This window comes from Bipolaris oryzae (genome assembly GCF_000523455.1).
Source record: "Bipolaris oryzae ATCC 44560 unplaced genomic scaffold scaffold_13, whole genome shotgun sequence".
Taxonomy (NCBI): domain Eukaryota; kingdom Fungi; phylum Ascomycota; class Dothideomycetes; order Pleosporales; family Pleosporaceae; genus Bipolaris; species Bipolaris oryzae.
The window spans coordinates 210,501-231,497 of NW_006911289.1; the positions used below are offsets into that span (position 1 = coordinate 210,501).

Sequence of the window (20,997 nt, forward strand, 5' to 3'; positions counted from 1 at the left end):
ACCCAAGGTATGTGCTAAAGAAAAAAAAAAGAGAACGAACAAGGTAGAGTTCAACATGACGTTCACCAGGTACAGTTGAAGTAAGCTTTTTTCTTGTATTTGTTTTTTTTACTCGGATAAGTATGCAACTTTTCTTTTGCATTGCTTTGTTTATGTTTTGAAGTCACTTTTTTTTCGGGGAAAAAGGGGAGAGAGAGATGTGATAGTGACGTAACGGGGGGGGGAGGGTACGGGACTGAAGGAAGGGAAACGTCTGTGTCACTCTTTTTTTTTGTTGGGCGCATGGGCAGGACGCGAGCGGGTGAGGCGTTGAGGAGGGCGCGTAGGTAGCTAGGGTGGCGGTGTGCGTGATAGGTGTGGGTGGTGGGTATGGGTGTGTTTTGCATAACTTGTGTATGTGTGTGTGTATGTATGACTTGCATATGTCCGTACCTTGTGTGCACTTTGTACATGGTGATATATAGCCATGTAGCGATATAGCTCATGTGATGTGTCTGCGGTCAGTAGATGGGCCTTGCTGCGCACCAGAGTGATAGTGAGGCTGCGGTGTGAGTATCTACTCATCTAGCTAGTCAACTACCGAGCGGAACAAATCCGTCTCCTTCGGCGGTTTTGCTTGACGATTTGGCCTGGAGATTGACAGACGGACATGGCTTACCGCTTTTTGGGCTTGGTCGCGGAGATGGAGGTTAGTGCTTATACGAGGCTTCATTTTCTGGGATTGGAGGGTCGATGGTACTTCCGGTGATAATGCCTTGGGTTGCTGTGGAAGATGCAGGTACAGGGTTTATGCCACACGTGTGATTGGGTAAGAGATGAGGTTGTTGTATAGTTTGAATTCTAGCTAATCGGATGTTTTGGGGAGGGTAGTACGAAGGCGCACCCCGGTCCCCTTGATCCCCCCTCGACACAAACGCATCCTGCGTACTCCAACTAACTTTCCTGCTCGATTTCAATACACGCATGGCAGCTCTTCATATATAGGCTCTTCGCTCAATTCGGCGAACCCTGTTGGCACCTCGCACCGCTCTTCCCACAATCGCTCGCAACACCGTAGTCGCAGCACCCTCCGCTTGAGTTGCACTGGTATGCGTGGGTACTGACGCGCTTGGTGCGTATCGCATATGTGCCAGCGCCGACGACGCAGTTGCCGCAATAGATGCCTGCAGCGAGGCCACTGACGCAGGCGCAGCCGTTGTAACTACATGCTCGTTTGTCAAGAGGGAGGCTGTCGCGGTTGCTCAGGGCGGGGTGGCTGTTAGCCTCTGGTGATGGCGAGGCGAGTGCCATGACGGCGAATAGTTGTGAGAGGGCGTATTGGAAATGCATTGTTGATTTCTTATCTCAAGATGGGCGTAAATAATTGAAGAATTGCTGAGTATCGAGATCAAAGGGTGAGTAAGCTAGATAGTGTTTTATTGTTTGCTATGCGGGACGGGACGAGGCTGTTGTTCAACAAGTATCGATTCGGAGTACAATCGCTGATTGGATACGCCGTCGTATTCTTCGCTTTCGAGCTGCAAGCCACCAATTGTTCAGCTGAACGTTGCTGGTTAGATCTTGCTCCTCTCAATATATTTTAGCTGGAAACCGGGCTTGCAGTAGCTCGCGTCCCTGCTATAACGTCGATCGTGTGGAAGTTTCCCATGAAATAGTTGACACCTTCCAATTGAAGCCTTAGTCCCGAATTAAAAACGGTAGTACAATTAACACAGAGCTGCGTTGACTACATCGTGACATTCTCTCGATCCCACCGGCTAAAAAAGGTTGCGACAAGCAATTGCTCAGGTCTTTTTGGGCATCACTTTCGACGCATGACGTATAGTTCATTTCCCTTCTATCGTCTCGAAGCCACAAAATTTGAACAAGCTTTTCTTTTCCCCAAAATACCCCCCCAACTTCCCCGCAACATCTGAAACCCCACACATCCAAGTAGATCAAAAACACAAAGGTCACACACACACATATATATATATATATATATATATATATCAATCTCTCCGTTTGAGGCTAGGTCTACAAGCGCGACGGGAGTATGCATATCCTCATGTAAATACTTTCATTTCCTTTCGGATACACTCACGTATGCACCATTGACTCTGATGTTATAAACATACATTGCTGTACGCAAACAAAAAGCAAAAGGAAACCTGGATCTAGAACCAACTTTCTGGTTTTGGGTTTCGAGGGGAAAAAAAGTAAAGATAGAATGAATTGGCAGTTTGATATCTGATGTCGCTTTGAACCATGTCACAGCCGTTGATGCTGTTTCACGTAACCTGTATGTTGCAATGCTAGATTGAACTGTAAGGGCACGTAAGTGGTACTGGATGGTGAGATAATTACTTTTCTCGGATACAACAAATGTCATTATGCAATCCAAAATCTCCGAGGGCAAGCAATGGAAGATTACACACTTCTCTCCCAAAAATAAACAACAATACCATGAACAAGAAAATATTGATCTAGGTTATCTACCTCATACTATCTGATCTTGAAAGACTGTGGTCTAGTGAACCTTCTAATACCGAGATCCTACCCAAAAAAATGACGCCAAAACGCCATCATACATGACCTCGTAACTGCCATCTCTCGTGACTTACAAGAGGGTATCACCAAGCGCACACCTCACAATCGACACACCAGCACGCACCGTATCGCCCGCACCCTCAGCATCAAGGCTAGGATTAACCTCGACAAGATCAAGAGCAATCAGCGAACCCGTCTCAGCAACGCACTCAGCGATGAAGTCGCCCTCTCGCAGCGTAAGACCGCCACGGACGGGCGTACCGGTGCTGGGTGCCCACATGGGATCGAGGGCGTCGACGTCAAAGGAGAGATGGATGGGTGTGTCGCTTCCGATCCAGCCCAGGGCCATATCCATGACCTTGCCGATACCGTGCCTATACAGATATTAGCCACACTACAAACGAGGTTAAACCACGCGCAAGAAACTCACCTATCAATATCATGCATAGAAAACGCCTTAATGCCATGCTCCCTCAGAATCTTCTTCTCACCCCTATCAATATCCCTCAACCCAATATACACCAGCTTCTTCAAACTAAGCCGATGCTCCTCTTTGATCCACCCGAAAACATCCTCACGATCCTCAGTCGCAAGACCGGTGAGAAAGGAAACAGGCATGCCATGGATATTCCCACTCTCAGAAGTCTCGGGTGTGTTAATATCCGCATGCGCATCCACCCAGATGACTGCGATTTCCCTGCCGAGGCGCTCGCGGATGGCTTTGGCAGTCCCGGAAATGGTGCCAATGGCGATGGAGTGGTCGCCGCCGAGGGTGAGGACGAGCTTTCCGTCTTTGGCGTGCTTGTACACTTGGTTGCTGACTTCGTGGGTCACGGCGCTGGCGAACTTGGGACGCTTCATGCCACGGTAGTCTGGGTCCTCGGTGGGTTGCAGCTCCGAGTAGTTGTGGACTTGGCCGTCGTAGGTGACGTTGTATTCTAGGTCTTCTTCTAGTTGCTTGATCAGGCCGTTTTCAATGAGGGCCATGGGGGCGGCGTCGACGCCGGCTTTGGGCTGGACATGGGATTGTTAGTTGCTGGTACATTGTGTGTGTGTAAGATTGTTGGGGTAAGGCTTACCTGACCGCCGCTGAAGCCGACTGCGACGATACCCAGCTCATGCCGACTAGGCAGGAAGTTGGGCTGTTTTGTGGGTGCAGAAGTCATTTTTCTTTACTGAAAAGGTATGTTAATATAGTCGTTCATGGTGTTTCGTGCAGAGGAGTCGAGCTTGTAGAATGTTTGTTGTTCGAGGTTCCTCGTTGCGGTAGTAGTGCGACTCGGATACCTCCAGCTTGCCAAAAGAAAAAGAAAAGAGATAAAACAAGACCACGTCCTGTATGCAACAGCGTGGAGTTCTTACCGGATGTCGATTTGCTTTGATGCAGCAGGACAAAATATACAGTGGGGGTAATTCAAAAGATGCTAAAGTAGCTATCCAAAATATACAAGACCCCTCTACCAAGACTCAGGTCTAAGTAATCCACAAGATAAATCCAAAAAAAGGAAACTGCGAGAGGCGAAGATAACACGACAACAAAAGCAGGGCAGAGACGCGGGGCGCCCTTTTTATCTCTGGCACGGGTCTCGGTTGTTAGGTAATTATGTGTCGCTGATTTTTCGTGGCCATCGTGTACACCTGTACTTAGGGGAAGAGCAACTTGAGGCTCTCGTCAAATTTATCACTTAGGGGAAGTAGTCGGGCCCGGAAGGTCTGGTAACAGATGGAGCGGGCCCACCACTAAGCAAGAGGGCCGAGGCAAGCCATGTCGCTTTAGGTAGGTGGCATAGCTTGATCGTTTTTGCAGAGGGCGAAAGGAAGCCGAGGAGATGCAGAAGCGCTTGAGATGGGCAAATGGAACAGGCATGTGTGTATGTTGTACAGGTACTTTGTAGGGTGTTGGTGTAGGGCAATTGAGCGGCCAGGCAGACGGGATGCCGTGTTGCGGGCACAGCAGAGTGGCATGCATTGCGCCTAATCCTTGCTGGGAAACCGGCGGGTGCAGTCGGCTTTGCGCCCATTTTCCTGGCTCAGCCGCTGCCACCGCCGCCGCCGCCCTGGCCGTTATCTTCGCCCAGCTGCAGCCTCGCAACACCTGACCTCTGTTATACACCGATTGCATAATTGCCAATACCCTTATATCCACTATCGCCAAATGTCCGGTCAGGCTATTCGCTTTGTCGCTGCGGTGGCGGCCAGGCCAAGTACGGGCACAATACAATTGCTCTGTCATGTGAAGCCTGGTGTCAGTGCCAGTCGCGAGGGTATTGCTGCTGTTTCAGACGAGCGCATCCACCTATGTGTTGCAGCTCAGGCGAGAGACGGCGAGGCAAATAAAGCTGTGAGGCGAGTCGTTGCCGATGCGCTTGGAGTTCCAAAGTCTGATGTCGAGGTTATCAAGGGTATGAAGAGCAGGGATAAGACGGTGGCTGTGCGGACAAGTCTCCTACAAGCGCCCGAAGAACAAGTCGAGAGAACAAAACTTATGCTACAAAGAAGTTCTGAAGCATAAAAGAGAGAATGTTATTTCTTTGGGCTGATACCAAGGTGAGCAGTATAGCAGTAGGAAAGAAGATTACTCGTATCACGTTACAGTCCAAAAAAGGAAAGTCTTGCCAATTCTTAACTTATTATCATTATACGACTGTCATGTACAAGTCATTAAGGAGCGTTATATATACACCGTAGCTATGTCCATCTCTCCGCAGTATTACCAATTACTTATATGTATCTATGATACAATGCGTTCGTTCTATTATGTACTTTTTGGTTGGGTTCGAATAGAGTCGCAAAGGCATCTAGTATTGCCAGGCGCCAGGGGCATCGACGGGAGCTATTGCAAACGTTAGTAATCTGCATGTCTAGAGCAGGCTTCAACAAACTTACAGGCAATGGCGCTGAATGAGAGGCACTCGTCGCTGAAGGTGACGTTGTCGAGCTTGCCGTAGACCTTCCATCCATCGTCGGCAGAGCCAGGGCAGGCAAGGAAGCCACAGTCCCAGTTCAGGTAGCCAAACAGGTCGCTGTTGGGAGCTGGGGTGCGGCTGAAGCCGGTGACGGTCGAGCCAGGAGGGATGTAGGCAGAGTGAGCGGTGGTGTAGCTCAGGGCACCGTCAGGGTCGACGTAGACCTGTTGACCACCGGGAACAACAACGCCGAGGCTGAGAGTGTTGTTGCCACCAGCAAATGTCGTCGTGTTGCCTGGTGGGCAGTTCTCAATGCCGATAACCTCCGAGGGGCAGTAGGAAGAAGGTCCCTTTCCGCCAAGGTAGAAGGATCCGCCGCGAGCATTCAAGTTCTGGAAGTGGATGGGAGAGGCGCTGCGCTGAGAGATGACGTTGAAGTAAGGGCTGTTTTCTGCTTGCCTAGCAACAGGCTGAACAGCAGTAGGGGCTGCCATGGCGGCAGCGAAGAGAGAGGCGAGAGCAGTGGTGTACTTCATCTTGATGGTGTTGATGTTTGAAAGTGTGGAAACAAACAGGTGATTATACTAGGTGAATAGGTATTAGAGTCGAGGTGTTGTGAAGTGGTAGAGTTGAGTTGATGGTCCTGTTAGAGGTGCCATCGACGTCTCTTTATATATATTACAGACAAGTGGGACCATGCGATACGACCTTTCATCATCGCATGGAGCCGTCTTGCGTGTATGCGGAGTCGCTTTGCGCACCCATCGAGGGCACACAGCCCTGTCTCTGGAAGAGGAACCCTGGGCACACGCGACTGGCTAAGCTCATTGCACCGACAACTTGGGTGAAGATCAACTAACGCTAGCACAAGGATAGACCAAATTCAGTGGGGCTACCCGCTGTGTTGTATTGAGATTGCCCAGAATAACCGTCGTACCCGACCCTTCCCATCCGAACACGAGCGACGCTGAGGGTGATCTTCTCGTGTTGACTAGTACAATGTTCATGAAGTCATGCGATGATGCAACGACGAGCAACCCCGCGCCGTCGACCTCCGATTGAATATCTCTCTTGCCCTGTTACGAGACGGCGGGATCCAGAGTGGAGAGTATGATGCCATTGGGTACTGGTTAGTTTGCGACGGTCGCCTCTGCTCGCCAGGCAGTCCTGGACGGGGATTTTGCATCCCGAGAAGACGGTGTCGCCCTAACACCTCCCCTGTTCATCCTCTTGCTATTTTGGTCCGGATGCCGGTGATATCACTAGCGAATATGGACGTGTTTGTGCTAGCTGTGAGTTGTGAGCCGATCAGCAGATGCGGCGACATTTCTGTGCAATCGTCGAAATTGGTGGAACAAATCCACGACCAGACCATCGTCATGTCGTTCCCCACTCTCGGCGTTGTGCCACACCCGTCTGGCTAGCGCTCCTACTGTTGCCGTGCCCCCAGATAACTGTACTTGCATACGATAGTGAGTGCCTTTCGCCTATGTAAGCCCTCGTGTTGCGCTTGCGGGACCCTGCGCCTCTCTGGGGTAACGTTGACTGTCGCCCCTTGAGCATTAGCAATGTCACCTGCCATGGTTGTTTCTGCCATAAGACCGCCACTGCCACCGTCTGGCCCTCGTACGAAGCGTCCTCGTAGCATCTCCGACCATGTCCGGAGCGGGTCCTTTGAAGCGCAGAATACAGGACCGTTTTGTCATGCCACATCGCAAGCAAGGCATGTAGTGGTTAAAGAGCGCATGACATGTGACCCCTGTCAGCCAATATGGAGAAACTGCTTAATTTGGCCGCTCAACTAACAACAAAAGCTTGACAGACGGCTCGCATGGCTGCACCCGTGCGTTTCGATAGCCCACAATTCGCCTCTTGCATGAACCATGATTTGGGAACAGACCAGAACGAGCGAGCAGCGGTGAATGTTCTGCGCTCAACTTCCAACAATAGAATAATAGAATGCCTCGACGCTACTATCCTATCGACCGTCTTCTACATCCACAGACAGAGCTTGCCACTTGCCGTTCCAGCTGCCACCCAGTCAAGTGTAGGATGGAACTTTGCAACAGCCGGTACTGCTGTAATACCCTCACCTCCCAGCTGCGCCAGCTGCTCGCCCTTTGCAGTGTATATGTCTACAAAGCGGTTCATATTGCCAATACAGAAGCGCTGCACATTGTCCTGAGGAAACTGTTGCCACTGGGCTCGTAATCTACACACACACACACACACGGTTAGTATTATAGTTCGCAAGTATTGCATATATGGGCCGACAAACATTGTAACCCATCGCCCAGTCTGGTTGTTGTGCGGCACAATAACCGTAGGCTCCATCTCGGCTTCTTCCAAAGTCGTCCCGGCCTTCCAGTCAGCACAATTCCCGAAATCGTGGATTTTAATAGTGTCGTCGTATGAAGCCGTAGCCACTTGACCAGCAGAGTTCCATGCAGCGTGTGAGACAGATAGCTTGCTGGTATGCTCACTAACAAGGGTCGGTAAGCGATCATCCCCCTTGCCTGTGATTTTGCGCAAATCCCAGATCTTCAATGTACGGTCAAGAGAGGCCGTGGCTACGAGATGTGGGTGTAGAGGATGTAGAGTGAAGCCACCAATCTTCTTGTCGGACAACTGGAAGATTTGTAGCCCTGCTGCCTTTTCAGACGGCGTACGCATATCGTATATGCCGAATTGGCCGTCGAGTGTGGAGAAATATAGCGTGTTCGGATCGTCCTTGGAGATCTCGAGCCCAGAGAGCGGGGCTTCTTCGCGTGCATCGGGGGGTGAATAAACTTCAATAGCAACCCCTTTTGCAAGATCCAACTTTCGTACCGTCGAATCATACGAAGCAGAGTATAGTGTATTGGCATCGTGAGGACTGAATTGGAACGTGTGTATTGTCCGTGTATGCGGCTTCAGGGTTGTAATGGTAGGCCCTTCTCTCTCTGCATCCTCATCATCTTCCACCTTCACCTCGGCGGCTTTCTGGGAAGCGTCACATATGCCCAGGTTTCCCAGTTTGTCACCAGCAAATATCAGAGGTTTGTCCGTTGTAGGATGCAGGCCCATGGAGTAGATGCGCTCGGGTGTGATTTTGATCTCATTAGGCTCAAAGTCCTCCCAAAGCTGCAGACCACTCATGCGCTCACGAAGCGCTCTTAGCTCTTTGTCCGTTGTTTCCTTTACGTCATTGTAGTCGAAAGTGCGTGCGTACGGATCTGCTGGGCCAACAGAGAGAAAATTGCCGCTCTTGTTCCAGTCCTTGCCGGCGACCACAATATCGCTGAAGTTATATGCATCACTTATGCGCTGTCTCTTTGCGCGATCGGCCTCTCTTATGGCAGCGTATTCATCCTCTGCTTTGCGCTTCGCGACCTCACTGTCGGCTACAATGCCCCTTAGACGTGACGATGTTCGACGCGGCGCAGTCTCTTCCTCCTTGATCTTCTTGGGCGCTGGCTTCTTGGTCTTTGGCCTTGATGGTACAGACACCTTCGCCTTGCCTGTAGGCCCTAGGCCTGCCTGCGCAGCCTCCATCTCGAGGTTGCGCAGGAGCGCCTGTGTCTTTGCGATGTTTTCCTGTCTCTTGCGCTCATACTCGCTAACCTCGACATTTTTCCCGCGCGCCATTGCGGTCTTGTTTCTGTAATACGATACGATGCGATGCGATATGAAGGAAGGGACTAATTCGTCGGAGATCGGGGCGCCGTCGCGAAGGGCAGTGATGGATACTGTGGATTACGATGATGATACGAACAAGGTGACAGACGAATCGCGTTGGTGATTGATTATCGCCTCCAAGATTTGCGGGACGTCCGATGTGTTCCTGAATATCGAGGGGCGAAGTCTTCCCGCAGTGCAGGACGAGGGCAGCGTCATTGCCACTAGCGTAGACGCGGTCGACGCGTCAGTCACGTGCTGGCGCGTGCTTCGTCTAGATCTAGCCTCCAGCCTTGAGAAAGCCAATGGAGCGGCTTGGCTTCTCCAATGTGGGTGTGGGTGTGCAGCGGCGGGATCTAGCGAAGAGCGGATCATACTGTATCCGATGCGTGCGCTTGTATGCTCACCTACGTATGGTTGCTAACCGTCTGTCAGCGCGCCATGGACCGTCGTTAGTGCGAGATGTGATCGACTGCGGTCTTGGCAGATTGGTCGAGTGGCCATCGTCTTTGGCTATCGGCTGATCTGAACTTTCTCAATTCCAGATTCCACCACCATGGCACCCATACGCCTGGCCACTTCGCTGTTCGGGACATGCCGAGCAGCCTCAATTCGCCCAGGCGCAACATGGCGACAGCGATGTCTGTATCACTCATACGATTACCCCTCATCGCCACCATTCCCCCCCGCTGAAGCGGCGATTCTTTCGTCTGCATACACACACGTACCAAACCATGGCTTCACCATGGATGCACTTAAGCTGGGCGCTCGAGATGCTGGCTACCTCGATGTCTCGACAAATTTATTTCCACGAGGCGTATTTGAACTGATCAACTACCATCTTGTCACTCAGCGATTGGCTTTGCAAAGCAACGTCCAGTTCCCCGAGGAGAGCGAGCACGGCAAGAAGATGGGTGCCGGTGCCAAGGTCAGGACGTTAACACTCGCACGGCTCCGCGCAAATGCACCCATTATCCACCGCTGGCAAGAGGTATGACTATCATGGTGCCCTTCCGCGGACAATCGGCTAATTCTTTTCAGGCACTGGCAATAATGTCCCGGCCCACATACGTCCCAGCTTCCGTCACTGAACTGGCCAAGCTCGCAGACGAAATATGGTTTCTGTCAGGCGACCAGAGTGTTGATAGTAGCTGGTACACAAAACGAGCAACCCTCTCGGCAATCTACTCGACGACAGAGCTGTACATGACACAGGATAAGTCGCATAATTTTGTAGAGACTGAGCAGTTTCTGGACAACAGACTACAGGATATGATGAAGGTTGGTGGCTTCATGGGCAGTCTGGGAGAATGGCTCAACTACACGGGCCATTCTGCCATCAATGTACTTCGGAGTAAGGGAGCTCGTGTCTAGGCCGTATCTGCCTCCTTATCCAGCGCCAGATTTTTTTTATTTTATTTTGATAGTGTAATAATATGTGTAGTATGCAGGCGCATTCGCTCCACGGAGCCAGAATAGGCGACAAGGCGACAGGAGGGATCTCGATTGCGACTCTGAGCGTTACAAAGATCGTACGATGAGGCGGGGGTTGAAATGGACATCGCCGATGGACTACGTAGCAGCTTGAACGGCGCAGTCATCAATCAAACGTTACTAGGACACTACTGTGTTGTATGGTTCGCCCGGAAAATTTCCCCGGCGCCTTGACCTTGCCGGAGTTTGCTGGAAGCGTATGTGCGATCCGAGCTTCATGGGCGATTTCAGCACAACACAGCACCACATGACGTTTTAGCAGAAGGTAATGCTGGATGGGGTTGAGTTGGGTGCAGCAGATGGTAAGGCTCCACTAAAAGCTGGCGTCGGTTTGCAGGCTGAAAAGAATGGCGTAGTCCAGGGGCTCATTGCCGAGTATGGACATACATGTGTGAAGCAGGGTACAAACAAGTACTTGTAGGTACTCCTTCACATCAAGTGACTGTTGATGACTGGCATGAACGGCCAATGACGCGGTGGCGAGAAGTCTAGTTCGACCTCTCTCAGCTCAGGGTCTTGTCGGGTGGGATGCTAGCAGCGATGGTCTCAATCAGTTCGATCCAGCAGCTCCGTGGACCACGCTAGGCGCATCATCACGCCAGCAGAATCAGGGTCCAGTAGCCCACGGTAGGAAAAAAACATCATCATCATCCCCGGCACGGGCACGCTGGGAGACTGGGGCTGGGGCTGGCCAGGGCGAAACGAGAGCGATCTCGATGGTGTTGTGCGAGGCGGGTACACCTAGCGCTGTGTCGACAACGGGTCGCACCGCCCGTTGAGTCGAGTCGAGTCGAGTCGAGTCGCGATGGGTCTGAACGGAGGACAGGATGCGTCTGGAAGGTCGCACTGCCGGCAGTGGGAGAGGCAGTGTATAGAGTAGAGCTAGCGTGTGGAGAGTGAAAGAGAAGGGCGTTATGCCGCATGGGGGCTAGCGGGACCCTTGTCTGCAATCACCGATTCAGAGAGGCATCGGGGGTCAGACAACAGACAGGGCCTTCTCTCATGTCGCATTTACGATAGGGTCCAATTCGGGCGATAGACAAGTGAACCGACGAGGCTCATCGTCGATGGGTCGCTTGGTCTAGCCCCGGGTGCGCCACACCATGTCTTCGTTCCCTCCCAGGCACCTCGATCCCCACGACCTTTCTTGGCGTCGTGGGAATCGAGCACATCGCCCTCCTTACCCACAGCCAGATCGATAATCATCATGGCTCCGGATTCAGAAAGCCCAAGAACCGCCTCTTCAGACCATCTGCTTCACCCACAGCCCCCATCCTCCACGCCCTCAGCCCGCTCCCTCTGTCCACCACCACCTGTGCCCGACAAACTCACCTCACGAATCTCCGTTGCAAAATCACCCCATTGTTTTCGACCGCCGTCCACGACCTTAGCTGCCCTCTCGCACCTTGCCCATCCGGGTGGCGTTCAAACCACAATCCCCACATACCAGCACCCGCCTGCATTCCGATATCGACCACCCTCTTGCGCATATGGAGAGCATCCTCTACCAATAACTCGACACACTACGCCAGCAACCATGAACGACCCTCCAGGCACCATACCGAAGCCTGTCATGAACCACCCTCGTCGCCCCCCCGCCCACAAGTCCGTCTCCCTCCGACACAGCCCTCCAGCCTCTGCGTCGGGCCTACAACCCAAGGAACGGAATACGAGCCGCAGCTCCCCAACCCTGGCCAGCGACAAAGCCAACCCGCCGTCGAGTGTGTCGCCACAGCTTACCTCGCTCAAGAATAGCTCCGGAGAGAGCAGTGACGCCGGACAATGGTTTGAGAAGACGAACAACAGCGCCAAACAGAGCAAGTCTACTTTTGTTGACAGTGGGTTGTGTCCAAGTCCTCAAGTCGATGGAGCACTGCTAATCGTCACGCCGTAGATGAGCCGCCTTTTTTTCTCCGCAACTCCTCTTCGTCCGACACACCACCCGACCATTCCCATTCCAATGTTACAAACTCAGCAATGCCATACCGTCCCGGCTTAGGCCATCTAGGTACCGACGGCAGCAGTACCGAAGACTTTCGAAGTGTCATCGACGACCTGACCGTAGCAAACAAGCGCCTCAAACAGAGGCTCAAGAAGTATGAGAAGCTCTACGATGCTCATCTGCAAGACGAGAAGCTATTCGAAGTCAGGTTCCACAGTCTACCTGATCACAAGAAAAAAGAGCTGGAAGAGACACTGCGCAAATTTGCTTCTGAGCTCGATGACGGAACCAACGACTACGCGCGCGTGTCGGCAGCCTATACTCCAGCACTCGAGACTCACAACACCTCTTCGTCAACATCACGGTTTGCTGAGTCTGGTTATGCGTCCTTATCAGCATCTGGTCAAAACTCGGCGGGAGCCTCAAACCAAGAAAAGGACCGTGAGATGACCCGGTCGGCATACAGCCGCCAGCAACAGAGCATTCAATCATACCTCCATGACATCCCGATGGGTTTGATGCCGAATACCAAAAGTGTTCCAATGACCGAGAAATCGAAAAAGAAAATGGTTGTTCGGCGCTTGGAGCAAATCTTTGCTGGCAAGCGATCAGTGCCCGGATCGCATCCACAGCCAATGCAACAGCAAGAGGTTGCCCAGTCAGCAGCAACGGCAGATCGCGAGCAACGGGAAGCGACTGGCCAACATTTCAGACCAGAAGGCCAGCGTGAAGCCCGCATCATGTCTGACCGTGGCGCAGCTGATGAAGACGAGGCAAATCAGACCGAGGCCATCCAAGGATTGCGACCCGTTCTGCACATTGAGGAACATGACTTCGCTGGCTCAGGCTCTTCTCCTGACCAACGACCCACCCGTCCACTGGACTTGGACCCTTATCGTGCGCAGATACCGAACGAGAACATGAGTTACATCCGGCATCTCGGTTTCAGCCCACCCGATATGAATTCTGGAGAAGCCCCACTTGGTCATGGCTGGATATACCTCAACTTGCTCATCAACATGGCACAACTACATACTCTCAATGTTACTCCCGAGTTTGTCAAGGATGCTCTACAGGAGTATAGTAGCCACCTTGAGATTTCTCGCGATGGACGCAAGATTCGATGGAAGGGCGGTCGCGAGGTCACACAACACAGTGGGGAAAGTTCATCGGAGCATTACAGTAACGCCTCGCCCAACGAGACAGGATCTTTCTCGCCTTTCAAGCGCATGAAAACTGGAAATAGCGGCAGCGGCAGTGACCCTACTAGCTCTGAACAGGCAAGGCGATTGGCCCGTTATCAGCGCGAGAGAGAACAGAACAAATTTGCCTATAAGCCACTATTCTTTCACAAGGAAGATTCTGACAACGAGGATGAATTCTACGGCTTCGATGCTGATTCCTCGGCAAATCATTCTCACCAGCCGCAACAGACGGGCAACTCTTCGGGATTCAGCAGCTCAGTTATGCAGAGCTCTTCTTCTAAGCCAAGAAGGCGTGAGAACGGACCCATGATTTTCTACAATAAAGCCAAGTTCTGTACTGACCTTAGTGGTGACAATAACGGGGCATTTCTCACGATGCCCGGTAATTACCAAACTATTACCAACCAGCCCTTGGGCGTAAAGTCGAGTTCTTCCTCGTTGAACAATGCTGCCACGGAACTTTCAGAGCCACGAGGCCCCTTGGATACCTTGTTGATGATGGAGACCGAGTCAAACAACGGTTCACGCACCGTCTCTAGTGGAGACAACATAAGCTTTTCCCCAGAAGCCCTAAGGGATAACAGTGGCAACACCAGTCCGGAGCTTATGGACTTTGAAGCTTCCGGTATTGGTGGCGTACAGCCAGAGGACAACTTCTCCATCCATGTCCGTCGCTCGCAAATACCAATGATACCTTCTCACGTCGCCGCTCGCCACCGAACAAGCTTTTATCCCAAGGCCGTTCAAGATGCGCTCCGTTCCGAGCATGACCCAATGGAAACCGAGTCTCCACGGTCCAGTCCCCAACGCGTTATTCACGAGAAGATTCTTTCTACGTCGCGCAAGGATTTACCTAACTCGACTCTACCACCTGCATCCTTCCTTCCCTTCGACTCTTGTTCCTCAGGCGATATCGATTCCGAATTCGCATCCGACGCTTCGTCTGAACCCGAATCTGATTCCGATTGCCCGGCTACAGCTATGCAAATTCTCAATATTGCGCCTGCCCGCTCGGATGAATCTGAAGCGTCAGACTCTGATTACGAAGATAGCGACGATGGTAGTGTTGATCTGCTGGCCACCGCTCGCCTGCAAAACCCAAATGCTGTTATTGCAAGCGAGCGTGAGTACGACGCCGCACTTGCAGATCGCCTCGCTGAGGAGATACCAGCTGGCAGCTCGGCAGCGACGGCAGGCGGTGGAAGCGGATTCAACAGTCCTGTCGGTGGTGCCCGTGAAGTATAGAATCGGGTTAGTCGACGAAGTGGATCGAGTAGTATGGCATCTGGCCCCGTCAGATTGAAGCGTGCTAGGACCAGTGATACGGCGAACCCGCAACCGACGAAGAGCCCAAAGACCAGGAAGGCAGAGATGTAAAGTCGATTTGGACGACTTTTTAGGGAAATTTGATTGCATCGCAGTTGCCTATTTGTCCTGTTGGAGTTGAAGAGGTTTCGGAGCCGGAGGACGTTTTCTCTTTCCCTGTGCATAGTTCTACGTCTTTGATACCCCCCCTTTTTGTTGCCCGATGGCAGTTTGATACCCTCTTGGGCAACACGAATAAAATTTGCTCAAACACATGTATGCATACCTCGTTAAAAATCTTGTATGGCTACACATAGTCAACCAACAACCTTACTATGCTATCACATTGAGATCGTTTCGTTAAATTTCAGCTGCAATTAAGAATGGGTGTTCGCCTAGTATGGCAATGCGGAAGTTGGGATAGTGCCAAGGTAGCTACTTTTTGGTGCGGCACTTCATAACTTGCCTGTGTAATGGACCATGCTCGAGAAACGTATATTCAGAACCATTCTCGTCTTATACCACCAGCATGTCCTTTTCTTGTCCGAGAATGGCACGTGGAACTCTCGTATTAATTATCGCACATCGGTAGCTCGGCGCGTCAAGTTTGCACCAACGGTACGTCATAGCCGCCGATTTTCGCGTCGTACCCGCAAGCACCCGGTCCTTGGTCCAAGACGGCCCCTAAATAAATTTCAAAAAAGGGAAAATGATCAATATAATAAAACATTATGCCAGTATATCTCCGTTTTAAGTCACATGAACCATTTTTCTATTGTGACAATTATGTTGTCTAGTCGCCTGTCCCAATTGCCTTCTGGCGTAAGGGAGTTAGTCTCTGTAAGCTCGAGAACGGGCGTCCCACGAGCAGTACTGTCATGTCGGACTGGTGGTGCTCTGGTAAGTGGAAAGAGCTTTGAGCAGAAAAGGCAGATTACGATGGAGCAATTGAACAAAGACAAAGACAGTATGCATAAACCGCTCTTACATTACAACTATCTACTCCCATCATCGAGGCTGACAAGCATATATCTAGGCCGGGAACGTGTAGTCATTCTTGGGTCAGGCTGGGCAGGCTTCACCGTTGCCCGCGCTCTTGACCCCTCAAAGTATCAAACTGTTGTCGTTTCTCCCCGGTCATACTTTGCCTTTACCCCCCTGCTTGCCTCCACAGCAGTAGGCACACTGGAATTTAGAACTGCACTAGAACCCGTGCGGAGCCGAAGGACTAAAGTGGAATTTCTGCAGGGCTGGGCTGATGATGTGGATTTCAAGAACCGGACCATTACTATTGAAGAGGCGGTCGATGATCCAAAGCAAGGTGTGGCGCTGACGACTGACCGTCACGCGGGGAAAACTACAGAGCAGAGGGCTCTTGAGAAAAAGCAGGAGACCAAAGAGGGCAAAATGTTTGATGTGAACTACGACAAGTTAATTGTTACCGTGGGCTGCTACAGCCAGACATTCGGTACACCGGGCGTCAAGGAACACGCCTTCTTCCTCAAAGACGTGGGCGACGCACGCAGAATCCGAAACCGCATCCTAGCTTGCTTCGAAGGCGCCGCTCTCCCCACGACTCCCATAGACATGAAACGTCAACTACTAAACTTTGCCGTTGTAGGCGGCGGACCAACAGGCATCGAGTTCAGCGCCGAACTCCACGACCTGATCAACGAGGACTTGAAGAAGCTATACCCAGAACTCATCCAGTACCACAAGATCACCGTATATGACGTAGCAGAAAAGGTTCTCCCCATGTTCGACAAGAAACTAGCCGACTACGCCATGCAAAAGTTTAAGCGTGAAGGCATTGATATCAAGACGAGTCATCACGTCGAGGAGCTGCGTGCCGGTACACCCGTGGAAACGAGTAACTCTGGAAAAGTCCAAGACTCGCATCTCTACACACTCAAAATTAAAGAACAAGGTGAAATCGGTGTGGGCATGTGCGTATGGAGTACGTCCTTCCTCCCCACCCTCTCAAAAAAACCCCCTTTACTAACAACTCCACTCCCTTGAATAGGCACAGGCCTAATGCAAAACCCCTTCGTCCATACCGCCCTCTCCAGCGTGCGCTCCGCCCCTTCTAATCTCATCCCTTCTTCTCCCTCTTCTTCTTCCTCTCCACCCTCCTCCATCCAATGGATCGTAAAAAAAGACCCAAAAACCGGCTCTATAATAACAGACTCCCACCTGCGTGTTAAACTCGTCCCCGCCTCATCTTCGTCTGCAGACAAGGATTCTGCCTCAGCAGACAAAACAGAAGCAATCAACCCAGACGTCTTTGCCCTAGGCGACTGCGGCACAATCGACGCAACAAACTACCCAGCCACAGCGCAAGTCGCAAGTCAAAAAGCCGTGTGGCTCGCCAAACAACTGAACAAATCGCCCACCTTGGCCGAATCTGCAAAAGGTTTCACGTATAGGGATTTGGGCACGCTGGCGTATATCGGGAATTGGAATGCGCTCTTCCAGGGCGGCGGCAAGTGGGGTGGGAGACTGCAAGGCTACGTAGCGTGGATTATTTGGCGGGGAGCGTACATTACGCGAACGGTGAGTTTGAGAAACAAGGTGCTTGTACCGGTTTATTGGGTGGTGAATTGGGTGTTTGGGAGGGATATAAGTCGGTTTTGAAAAAAAAAAAAAACTTGTTCACTGTTCTTTTCCCCCTTACGACCGGAAAAGGGAGGAAGATTGTTCCAAAGTAATATTTCTCAAGGAAGAAAAGAAAAACGGACAAATTCAATGTGCATACTATAACTGGGTATCCCTAAAATCCACAAAAAAAAACACAAACACAACAAAACATCGACATCTTACTTTTACTTCCCCCCCAAATACCCCACCACATCCCCCGCTCTCTCCAACCGCGCCCTCGTCTCGGGCAACCCCTTATTCAACGCCTGCAACGCCTCAACCGCCCTCTCCCAATTCCTCTGTACCTCCTCCTGCCTCACGCCACTCTCCACCGCCGCCACATCCCCCTCCCCAACCACCTTATTAACCCTCTCCTCCACGCCCGCCCACTTCTCCTCCGCCTCCACGCCCTCCCTCTCAAACCTCTCCTGAAAAGCCTTTGCCGCAACCGCCGGCGTCGCCCTCCTATGCTGACTAATCTTGGCAATAAGCGCATCGCGCCTCGCCACCGCATCACCCAGCCTCGTCCGGAGCTTCTCATCAAACGCCTCGAATTCCTCCCTTTCAACCGCCGTCGTCGCCGTCTCTGCTGCTTCCCCAGCCTGTAGACCTTGTAGACCTTGCATAGCGTCATCGCCTTGGCCGCCAGCATCGGGGCCAACAATGTCAATCCCGTTTATGCTAATGTTTTGCCGCATGCCGCGTAGCACGTGCGCGACAAACGCGTCGACGAGGTCTTCGACGCTGCGGCGCAGGTCGTCGGGTTCGGCGGCTGTGGCAGAGGTGACGGGAGGGAGGTGCAGGTCGAGTTTTTGGCGGGCGGCGGTGCGGATTTGCGTCGTGAGGTAGGTGAGATCTGAGGGGGATTGGAGTTCGATTTTGCGGTGCGAGGAGTCCATGTTGTTGGAGTGATGAGGAGTGTGTGTGTATATGTGTGTGATCAGGTGGAGAAAGGAAAAAGATGCGGGTGTGGGCCTTGGAGGAAGGCGCTCGTTTTGTTTCGTTGGGAAAGGCGATGGTGGTTGTTGTTGTTGCTGGAAGCAAAATGTTGCAGACTTCTTGTTGTTTTCGTGATGTTGTTTGTTTAGTGGTCGGCGGAATGTGGATCGCGCTGCGCGACGTTTTGCGGCGGCCACGCTCTAATCGATAAGGGGGACCGGGGGGTGCCGAGGTGTGGGGTCAATGCACCCTGGACCCCCATGTGCTGTACGGAGTGAGGCGGCATAACGGTTGCACCCAGTGTGTCTGAATACATCTTAATGCTTGATTTATAAATGTTTATGTGTATTTTTCGAGTTTGTGAATGTCTCATTGACAATGAGTGAAGCGGCCTGTAACACCGTGACCCAATCCCTCATGTAGTATGCACCCCCAACGCCTACAACAGTGCCAAACGCCATTCCAATCCCATATCAACACAATCCAAATAACGCATTGTCAAACAAAATCATACACAGACATGTATGTACCAAGTCCACCTGATTATCGCCATCACTATTCAACCCCAAACCTCAGTATGTGTTGTTGCCACAGCCTTGCGAGTTACCGTTCAGCTGAGAACATGCTTATGATGGAAACATGTTCTTGACCTCCTCGTCAGTGAGTATGATATCCTGGACAGGGTCCTGGCGACACTCGAGGTCATCAAAGTGGTAATCGGCGTATGACGGAAGGAAGATTTCTGGATATACAGACAGAGGCAGTTAGCAACACATCCACAGCTTGATTGCTTCGACACAGCCATTTCTACAGTAAGCTGTGAGAGGGCGACATACCCTGATTCCAATCAAATCCTTGGCTAGCCTTCACGCAAGTAATCTGCTGGGTATTAGCTATCGTCCTGCTTAAAACACGACACAATTGTAGTAGTAGTCGCAGATTATGGGCCCGTACCAGACGAGGACATTCCTCCTCTCCAACATTAATCACCGTATGCTCTGCCTTGGAGAATGTCGCACTCATAAGACTCTCCCTCCGCCTCATACTGCTCGCCGACTGTGGACTGTTGGACGGCGACGATGAAGCGGAGCTGCCGTAGGAGCCATAGGAGAAGCGATTCTCAGTCGGGGTGAACTGGTAGTTGCGAGAATGAGAAGCGTAGCTGGGGGTGCTGGGCGTGGAGGCACTCGAGGACGAGGATGAGTCGACCGAGTGGCGGGACGCAGCCGGGTACTTGCCCTTGCGCCGGGGGATAGCAATAGCATTGGATGACGAAGACATGTTTGGGGGGATCGCAAGCAGTGGTAAGACGAGAGATATAGTATAGCCGTAACACCGGATGAAAAGGGACAGTAGCAATTGTTAGCAAAGAGACGCCCGAGGTATCCGCACAATCATGGAAAGAGAGAGTGGTTGAGAGTGTGAGTGAGAGAGGGAAGAAGGAAAGCACAGGCAAGGTGGAGGAGTGTGGAGCGACTTGGTAGTCGACGCAGCCTTGTGTCTGACTCCGCCAACCATACGGCGATGAGACGTGGCGGGCGGCCAATCAGACGACACCACCTTGCTTCCGCCTGACGATCGGTCCGGGGCAGCAGCAGCGGCGGCGCAGGCGTGTACGTGTGACAGGCACCCGTGCGTGGTGCATGAGGAGCGCATGAGGAGCGCACTCATCAGGGTAGCGCCATGCAACTGCAACTTCACCTTGGACCTCTGGCTCCAGTCCTTATCTCTTATCAACAACATCCACCCTCATGTCTGCCCTCGACAACACCCTGCCACGGTCGGCCAGGTGGCCCGCTAGGTGACGTAGCGTGTATGCAAGGTCCGTGGACAACCCCATGGCCCGTTGTCGGCCCACCACCAGGCGCTCCGACATGGCATCGACCAACGGCCTGACGACGCCAATGTCCATCTAAGTAGTAATTAGTTAGTTGGCTCTGAGTCACCCCGTCATCCATGTGTCAACGACAGTCATCTCGACTAACAAACAAGAGCCTTGCAGCTCAATTGCATTAAACAACAGCGCATTGAAAAACTACGCTGGTCTGACACCATGGTATTTCGTATCGTACATCTGGATATCGCTCGCGCAATTAAAAAACAAACAAAATAAAAACAAGAAAAAAAATCCATCAAGTCGGTCCTGCCGAATCCCAAACCATGGACTCAAGTTCCACAAACACTACTAACATGAAAAAAAAATTCCTTTCGGGTACCCGGACTCCCTTCGGTGCCATCCCACGAAGCGTGTGCAACATGCGTATTAGTAGCGAGAGACTATGAAGGTGTAGGAATCTGAAAAAAAAAGAAACACGCACGCAAGGCTGCTTGCAAATGCCGCCCTTTCTCAAAAACATAACAAAACAAAACAAAAAAGACTACA

At 51.8% G+C, this 20,997-nt stretch overlaps 13 protein-coding genes across 13 annotated transcripts; 5 read left to right on the top strand and 8 right to left on the bottom strand.

Moving 5' to 3' along the window:
- Positions 1 to 62: 62 nt before the first annotated feature.
- Positions 63 to 386, bottom strand: COCMIDRAFT_84509 (uncharacterized protein; the record flags this gene model as incomplete). The annotated part of the gene is made up of 1 exon (XM_007685839.1): positions 63 to 386. The coding sequence occupies one exon, from the start codon at positions 384 to 386 to the stop codon at positions 63 to 65; it is 324 nt and encodes a 107-aa protein (XP_007684029.1).
- Positions 387 to 993: 607 nt separating this feature from the next.
- Positions 994 to 1,329, bottom strand: COCMIDRAFT_33155 (uncharacterized protein; the record flags this gene model as incomplete). Its single annotated transcript, XM_007685795.1, has 1 exon — positions 994 to 1,329. One exon carries the CDS (start codon positions 1,327 to 1,329, stop codon positions 994 to 996), a length of 336 nt encoding a protein of 111 aa, XP_007683985.1.
- A 1,270-nt stretch (positions 1,330 to 2,599) lies between these two features.
- Positions 2,600 to 3,695, bottom strand: COCMIDRAFT_84533 (uncharacterized protein; the record flags this gene model as incomplete). The annotated part of the gene is made up of 3 exons (XM_007685840.1): positions 2,600 to 2,903; positions 2,960 to 3,543; positions 3,609 to 3,695. 3 exons carry the CDS (start codon positions 3,693 to 3,695, stop codon positions 2,600 to 2,602), a joined length of 975 nt encoding a protein of 324 aa, XP_007684030.1.
- Positions 3,696 to 4,214: 519 nt separating this feature from the next.
- Positions 4,215 to 4,550, bottom strand: COCMIDRAFT_22890 (uncharacterized protein; the record flags this gene model as incomplete). The annotated part of the gene is made up of 1 exon (XM_007685776.1): positions 4,215 to 4,550. The coding sequence occupies one exon, from the start codon at positions 4,548 to 4,550 to the stop codon at positions 4,215 to 4,217; it is 336 nt and encodes a 111-aa protein (XP_007683966.1).
- A 134-nt stretch (positions 4,551 to 4,684) lies between these two features.
- On the top strand, positions 4,685 to 5,041 carry COCMIDRAFT_1767 (uncharacterized protein; the record flags this gene model as incomplete). Its single annotated transcript, XM_007685757.1, has 1 exon — positions 4,685 to 5,041. The coding sequence occupies one exon, from the start codon at positions 4,685 to 4,687 to the stop codon at positions 5,039 to 5,041; it is 357 nt and encodes a 118-aa protein (XP_007683947.1).
- A 286-nt stretch (positions 5,042 to 5,327) lies between these two features.
- COCMIDRAFT_22892 (uncharacterized protein) lies at positions 5,328 to 5,971 on the bottom strand (the record flags this gene model as incomplete). Its single annotated transcript, XM_007685777.1, has 2 exons — positions 5,328 to 5,362; positions 5,416 to 5,971. 2 exons carry the CDS (start codon positions 5,969 to 5,971, stop codon positions 5,328 to 5,330), a joined length of 591 nt encoding a protein of 196 aa, XP_007683967.1.
- A 588-nt stretch (positions 5,972 to 6,559) lies between these two features.
- COCMIDRAFT_84515 (uncharacterized protein) lies at positions 6,560 to 6,859 on the top strand (the record flags this gene model as incomplete). Its single annotated transcript, XM_007685841.1, has 1 exon — positions 6,560 to 6,859. A coding segment is annotated over one exon (300 nt), but the record flags the coding sequence as incomplete, so codon positions are not given.
- A 568-nt stretch (positions 6,860 to 7,427) lies between these two features.
- On the bottom strand, positions 7,428 to 9,062 carry COCMIDRAFT_33159 (uncharacterized protein; the record flags this gene model as incomplete). The annotated part of the gene is made up of 2 exons (XM_007685796.1): positions 7,428 to 7,647; positions 7,714 to 9,062. The coding sequence occupies 2 exons, from the start codon at positions 9,060 to 9,062 to the stop codon at positions 7,428 to 7,430; spliced, it is 1,569 nt and encodes a 522-aa protein (XP_007683986.1).
- Positions 9,063 to 9,648: 586 nt separating this feature from the next.
- Positions 9,649 to 10,466, top strand: COCMIDRAFT_84391 (uncharacterized protein; the record flags this gene model as incomplete). Its single annotated transcript, XM_007685842.1, has 2 exons — positions 9,649 to 10,083; positions 10,134 to 10,466. The coding sequence occupies 2 exons, from the start codon at positions 9,649 to 9,651 to the stop codon at positions 10,464 to 10,466; spliced, it is 768 nt and encodes a 255-aa protein (XP_007684032.1).
- Positions 10,467 to 12,123: 1,657 nt separating this feature from the next.
- Positions 12,124 to 14,978, top strand: COCMIDRAFT_33161 (uncharacterized protein; the record flags this gene model as incomplete). The annotated part of the gene is made up of 2 exons (XM_007685797.1): positions 12,124 to 12,424; positions 12,481 to 14,978. The coding sequence occupies 2 exons, from the start codon at positions 12,124 to 12,126 to the stop codon at positions 14,976 to 14,978; spliced, it is 2,799 nt and encodes a 932-aa protein (XP_007683987.1).
- A 938-nt stretch (positions 14,979 to 15,916) lies between these two features.
- COCMIDRAFT_1772 (uncharacterized protein) lies at positions 15,917 to 17,672 on the top strand (the record flags this gene model as incomplete). The annotated part of the gene is made up of 3 exons (XM_007685758.1): positions 15,917 to 15,938; positions 16,075 to 16,995; positions 17,062 to 17,672. 3 exons carry the CDS (start codon positions 15,917 to 15,919, stop codon positions 17,670 to 17,672), a joined length of 1,554 nt encoding a protein of 517 aa, XP_007683948.1.
- A 188-nt stretch (positions 17,673 to 17,860) lies between these two features.
- COCMIDRAFT_1773 (uncharacterized protein) lies at positions 17,861 to 18,574 on the bottom strand (the record flags this gene model as incomplete). The annotated part of the gene is made up of 1 exon (XM_007685759.1): positions 17,861 to 18,574. One exon carries the CDS (start codon positions 18,572 to 18,574, stop codon positions 17,861 to 17,863), a length of 714 nt encoding a protein of 237 aa, XP_007683949.1.
- A 666-nt stretch (positions 18,575 to 19,240) lies between these two features.
- Positions 19,241 to 19,895, bottom strand: COCMIDRAFT_84465 (uncharacterized protein; the record flags this gene model as incomplete). Its single annotated transcript, XM_007685843.1, has 3 exons — positions 19,241 to 19,356; positions 19,451 to 19,493; positions 19,569 to 19,895. 3 exons carry the CDS (start codon positions 19,893 to 19,895, stop codon positions 19,241 to 19,243), a joined length of 486 nt encoding a protein of 161 aa, XP_007684033.1.
- Between the last annotated feature and the right edge of the window lie 1,102 nt (positions 19,896 to 20,997).